At 39.7% G+C, this 6198-nt stretch overlaps 1 protein-coding gene across 1 annotated transcript; it reads left to right on the plus strand.

Annotated features, from left to right (window-relative positions):
• Positions 1 to 915: 915 nt before the first annotated feature.
• On the plus strand, positions 916 to 4602 carry LOC109952858 (extracellular calcium-sensing receptor-like). The gene is given in 8 exon segments (XM_020588150.1): positions 916 to 980; positions 1391 to 1685; positions 1782 to 2080; positions 2380 to 2675; positions 2752 to 2957; positions 3172 to 3393; positions 3499 to 3622; positions 3704 to 4602. Coding segments are annotated over 8 exon segments (2400 nt in total). The 5' UTR covers positions 916 to 921.
• The last annotated feature ends 1596 nt before the right edge of the window (positions 4603 to 6198 follow it).

Raw genomic sequence — 6198 nt, forward strand, 5'->3', positions numbered from 1 at the left:
CTGGATATGTGGTTGGCTGAATTTATACAGACTCTCGGTTGTCAGGTAGCGCCACGGTCGCCTGTCAAACATGCATGCATATCTACACAGACACAATAACTAGAAGACAAAAAAGGTAACTACAATTAATGGCCATCAGATCAAAAAATACTGAAAGAAGATGTTGGCTATGGGTGCATAGCCATTTAAAATATTTGGCTTAGCTTGTTAGGGAAAACTCTGTAGTTCAAAATAATTAATGTACTGTCATCTGTCAGACCATGGTTTGCTTGAAAATACAAGTGTAGATAAACCATTATTTGCAGAGAACTCACATTATAAAGCAGCTGATTGTTTAACAGGAAACTCACAGCAGATATTATAGTTCTATTAATGCAGCATTATAGATTTATGAAGATATTTCAAACACAGTATATCATAGTATAGCAATAATTTCTGACATGTATTTAAAACTAGATAAAATCTTAAAAACCCCAAAACCCAATAAGTGTGCATTTGTATGACTTCGTATAAGCCAAAACGTAAAAATAAAAAAGGGTAGAATAAAATCTGACAGGCTATAGTGTTTACAATGGAAACTTCACAAGAGGAAAATAGAAATAACTGCACTTTGTGGAGGTTAAACAATGTATGTATCTCAACAAAATAAAATGTGTGGAGATAAACAGCACCACTGGATAAAAGCATTTGTCTGTAAAGCTATATAAGCCAGTGTAAACAAACGTAGGCACATAGGCACTTGAGGGATGGCGATCTCTGCTCTCTTTATTGGTCTGAGATTGGCTTTATGTTTGCTGGAACCCAAGTCAGCTTTTACCTTGAATAATTGTGGGGATGGTCTGAAACAAAGTGCTGGGTGTATGGAGACTAGGGCCAATATGGGGATTATTACTGAAGCTGCATCTGTGCATACACACAAACATGCACACAGTGAAGCATAACTACACCAGCAGGCCTGCGCCACTCAAGTGCACAGGGAGGTCAGTAACAGGGAGAGGTAGGGGATAAAAGGCTGTGATTGTGTGGGACTGATGTCTAAATTTGTATGATGTTATTACAGTCTTTTTGCAATGCTGTTGTCTTGTATGTAAAACGCCTGTTCTTGAACAAAGAGCCAATTCAGTATTAAATGCATTCTATATATTCCAGGTTATTTTAATTTGCGAAGTAGGGTCATGTAAAAAGATAAGCTTTTTTGGTTTTATTGTTTATTAACTAAAAATACTGTATAGCTGTGTTGTTGATTTTTTGTTCTTAAGGATGCAGTGAGGCTAACAGCTATTGTCCCTAACAATTGCAGTTCTTCTTCATAATGTGTTTTCTGTGAAAGTTATGACGTGTCCTTATTTGTAGCCTACATTTCAACAGTGACATGAGTGTCTGTGTGCAGCATTGATGGCCGTGAACTGCGCTTCTCACGTGCAATGATCTTTGCCATTGAGGAGATTAACAACAGTATGAAGCTGCTGCCAGGCATCAGGCTTGGTTATCAGGTCCATGACTCTTGTGCTGCAGTGCCTGTGGCAGTGCATGTGGCTTTCCAGCTGTCGAATGGACTGGATCTTGTATTTTATACCAGCAACAGCTGTTCTAAATCTGGTATGGTGATGGCTGTTGTTGGTGAGACTGGGTCCACACCATCCATCAGCATTTCACGCATCATCGGGTCCTTTAATATTCCACTAGTAAATACTCTGAATTATTAATAAACTGTATTTAAAATATGCCCACCATTTCACTGTGCTATTACCAAATGACCCTATTGTTTTGCTTCCCTTCAGGTGAGTCACTTTGCCACTTGTGCATGCCTATCTGATAAGCGTCAGTACCCAAGCTTCTTCAGAACAATCCCCAGTGATCATTTCCAGGCTGCTGCACTGGCCAAGCTGGTGAAACACTTTGGATGGACTTGGATAGGTGCTGTCCGGTCAGATTCAGATTATGGGAATAATGGTATGGCGTCTTTCCTGGATGCAGCGCACAAAGAGGGGATCTGTGTTGAATACTCAGAATCTTTCTATCGGACCCAACCTCGTGGCAGGATCCAGAGAGTGGCTGATGTTATTCGCAGGGTTCTATGGCACAAATTTTGCCATTTCCTCTGTGCTGACACTACATGTCTACAAAAAAATTGACAACAAGACTTAGTCAAAGAGAAGATTATACAAAAATTATTTTATTGGCAACTCATTTGTATGTCATCACTCTTATTGTTGTCATACAGTCAAATAAAAAGTGAGAACAAAACTGTATATTCAACAAACCAAAACTTTAAAATATTGCTGGTTTGTTTGTTTGTGCTGGTTTATGTTGATAATCTTGAAACATTTTGCAAAACAATTTGTGTTTTTTGCATTATATAATAGATTGTTCTTTCAGGTCAACAGCTATGGTTGTTGTGGCATTTGTAGCCGCAGGAGACATGAGGCTCCTGCTGGAGGAGTTGTCTCGTGAGCCTTCCCCACCTCGCCAGTGGATAGGCAGTGAGGCCTGGATAACCCATCCAGACATGATGAGGTTCACGTTCTGTACAGGAGCCATTGGATTTGCCATTCAGAAATCTGTCATCCCAGGTCTGAGAGACTGCCTGCTGGATCTCTCTCCCACTAAAGTGGCAGCTTCTCCAGTTCTGACTGAGTTCTGGGAGGATGCATTCAACTGCAGGCTGAAACAAAGTGAGAACGTTGAGCTGATTCTGAATTAATGTAAATTTTATAATATATGATTCAATTACACCTAGTATGATTTTAGGTGCTGCCACAGACAGGAGGGTGTGTGATGGAAGTGAAGACATGCAGAAACTCCAGAACCCGTACACTGACACATCTCAGCTCCGAATCTCTAACATGGTGTACAAGGCTGTTTATGCAATAGCACATGCCATTCATAACACAGTGTGTCAGGAGACTAATTCTACAACTCAGTGTGACAAACTCACCAGGATCGAGCCCAAACAGGTCACTTAAAAGGATGAAATGAGCAGTTCACTGTATTTATTTAAAAGTAATGTACCTTTTACTAAATGAAATATAACTTTTTCTTTGTATTACAAATAATTTAAAAGCCCAGGACATTTATTTAAAAAAAAATGTGCACTTTAAAGAATTAAATATTAATTTTACATTCTTTCTTTTCTGTGTTTCACTGTCCTAATTTATTCCAACCTCACAGGTTCTTACTGAGCTGAAGAAAGTAAATTTTTCCCAGAATGGTTATCATGTGTCATTTGATGCCAATGGGGATCCTATGGCCACATATGAGCTGGTTAACTGGCATAAAAGTGAGAGTGGCAGCATTGTGTTGGTGACCGTAGGGTATTATGATGCATCACTGCCACTGGGCCAGGAGTTACATATCAACAGGAACCTCACCTGGGCACAGGGCAGCACACAAGTGAGGAGCAATAATATAGTGTTAAATCTTGGTGAAATGAATTATATCAGTTCTGTAACAAAAGTACAAATCTGTGTGATTTTGTCTATGTACTGTATGTGGCAGGTGCCTGTGTCAGTGTGCACTGACAGCTGTCTTCAAGGAACTCATAAAGTGCTGCAGAAAGGAAAACCCATCTGCTGTTATGATTGTGTCCCATGTCCTGAAGGAGAGATCAGCAATGCTACAGGTAAAATAAAATGGTTTCTCATGCATGTCAACCATATCAAATGTGTTACTGCTAAAACAATGTTTTGATTTACTCTTTCAGATTCCTCAGATTGTTTCCCTTGTCCCAAGGAGTTCTGGCCTAATGCAAACAAAGACACATGTTTCCCCAAGCTTGTAGAGTTTCTTTCCTTTGATGAGGTCCTAGGAATCATCCTGGCTGCATTCTCAGTTGGTGGTGCCTGTCTGGCCATTATAACAGCCAGTGTATTCTTTCGACACAGAACATCTCCAATTGTCAGGGCCAACAACTCTGAGCTGAGCTTCCTGCTGCTCTTCTCCCTGACTCTCTGTTTCTTATGTTCATTAACTTTCATTGGAGCACCCTCTGAGTGGTCCTGCATGCTGCGCCACACAGCGTTTGGGATCACCTTTGTCCTCTGCATCTCTTGTGTTCTTGGTAAAACTATAGTGGTGTTAATGGCCTTCAAAGCGACACTTCCAGGCAGTAATGTGATGAAATGGTTTGGTCCTCCACAGCAAAGAATAACTGTAGTGTCTTTCACATTTATCCAAGTGTTAATATGTACTATTTGGTTGGTTGTTAGCCCCCCTTTTCCAATGGAAAATCTAACCATATACAAAGTATGAATCATTCTGGAGTGTGCATTGGGCTCAGCTGTTGGGTTCTGGGCTGTGCTCGGGTACATTGGCCTACTGGCTGTCTTTTGCTTTGTGTTAGCCGTCCTAGCCCGGAAACTACCTGATAACTTCAATGAAGCCAAGTTTATCACGTTCAGCATGTTGATATTCTGTGCAGTCTGGATCACTTTTATCCCAGCATATGTCAGCTCTCCTGGGAAGTTTACTGTGGCTGTGGAGATATTTGCTATTCTGGCCTCTAGTTTTGGTTTAATACTGTGTATATTTGCTCCAAAGTGTTTTATCATATTGTTTAAACCAGAGAAGAACACCAAGAAACATTTAATGAATAAATATTAATCTTAGTACACCTTCTGGGGTTTGGAAATAGTTAACATGGTCTCCATACAATATGGAGTTTGTGCATATTTAAAACAGTCAAGAAGGTTTTTCCATTAATTTTGTTATTATATTATTAGGCACATTTTTTTGTGTATCTCCTTTTAATTTGTTGTCTTATTTTGCAGTTTTTATCTTGTGTTTAAATTATACAGTAAAATAAAGTTCAAAAAGAAGTCAAAAATCTTGTAAAAGTCCCTGTCTTGATATTTATGACAAAACTGCTTCCTTAAGAGTAAAAAACAAAGGGTGACAACGCACTCGATGCTGATTCTTTAAACTCAACTCATAGTATATTACATAATGTAGTGTATAAATGTACTTGCTTTTTCTATTTAATAAACTATACATGGTTATATACATTTACAGTTGAACCTTGATTTTTGAAGTCCATGGTGGCATGGTGGTGAAGTGGTTACCACCATCGCCTCACAGCAAAAGGGTTATGTGTTTGATGTCATTAGGAATAATGTTAGGAGTTATGGCTATACATACACCGAGAAAAAACCCACACATGAACAAGAGTGGGTGTAATAACTGTAAAATGGTATTTTTCCTGTTGAGTATTCAGAAAATATACAAATTACTCTTTGTATAAGTAATAATGTGCAGCATAATGTACAATGCTTTACTCATTTAGATTTGTAATGACTCTGGCAAGAGACTTGTACAGGTCTCTCGTTCTTAAGTACTCCGTTTTATCCCTATTTATCTAATTTCAATTAACATTCCTTTGTTGTCTGCATTGTTTACTGTCTGTTTATACTGCTTTTTCCACATTGTTTGTACTGTTTGTTGATGTTAATACTGCTATTTTGTTATATTACACAGCCTTATGCTGGTTTACTGATTTGCACATTGAGAGCCGATGTACCAGAGTCAAATTGCTCGTGTGTCCGTCACACCTGGCGAATAAAGCTGATTCTGATTCTGATGAAGTAGTTAAACTGCTTCCCCAGAGTAGTCTCACCAGTTTTCCATTAAGATGACCAACCATCAGTCAATAACATCATTACACCTTTTCTCTAATAAACACATTGATTATGTCCTGCCTAACACCCCTCTCTTGAAGGAAACATTACCGTCCATGGTCCATCTCTTCTGCAGTTGTTAATGTTTACTGGGCAGGTCAGTTGTACTCAGGATGAAACAGAGGACTCAAACAACAGGACTCAAAATCAAGGTGCAAAATTTGATTTATTAAATAGACCAGACTAGGTTAGGCAAGGGACTGACTGCAGGTAGGACAAATGAGTTCACCACTCAGTCAGATGAGGTTGGGTCTGGTCGATCAGGCGAATGCCCAGTAGAGGAGCAGGGCACAGGCTGGTGCTAGAAGGACAAGGCTGTCTGAACTGAACTGTTGGTTACTTATGGAGAAAATGGCAACTGGGTTATCTGACTTGAGTGAGGCTGGCAGGAGGGTCCAGGGTGATGGCGAAGAAACTGGCTTGGAGTACAGTTTATCGGCGGATGAGTGGCGGCTCAGCAGAGATTGGAGAGAAGTATGGAAGATGAGGTCAGCAGGCAGGGTTGTGGTGGTTAGGTGCGGTCCAA

The sequence above is a fragment of the Monopterus albus genome, unplaced genomic scaffold (assembly GCF_001952655.1).
Source record: "Monopterus albus unplaced genomic scaffold, M_albus_1.0 scaffold506.1, whole genome shotgun sequence".
In the NCBI taxonomy this organism is placed as follows: Eukaryota; Metazoa; Chordata; class Actinopteri; order Synbranchiformes; family Synbranchidae; genus Monopterus; species Monopterus albus.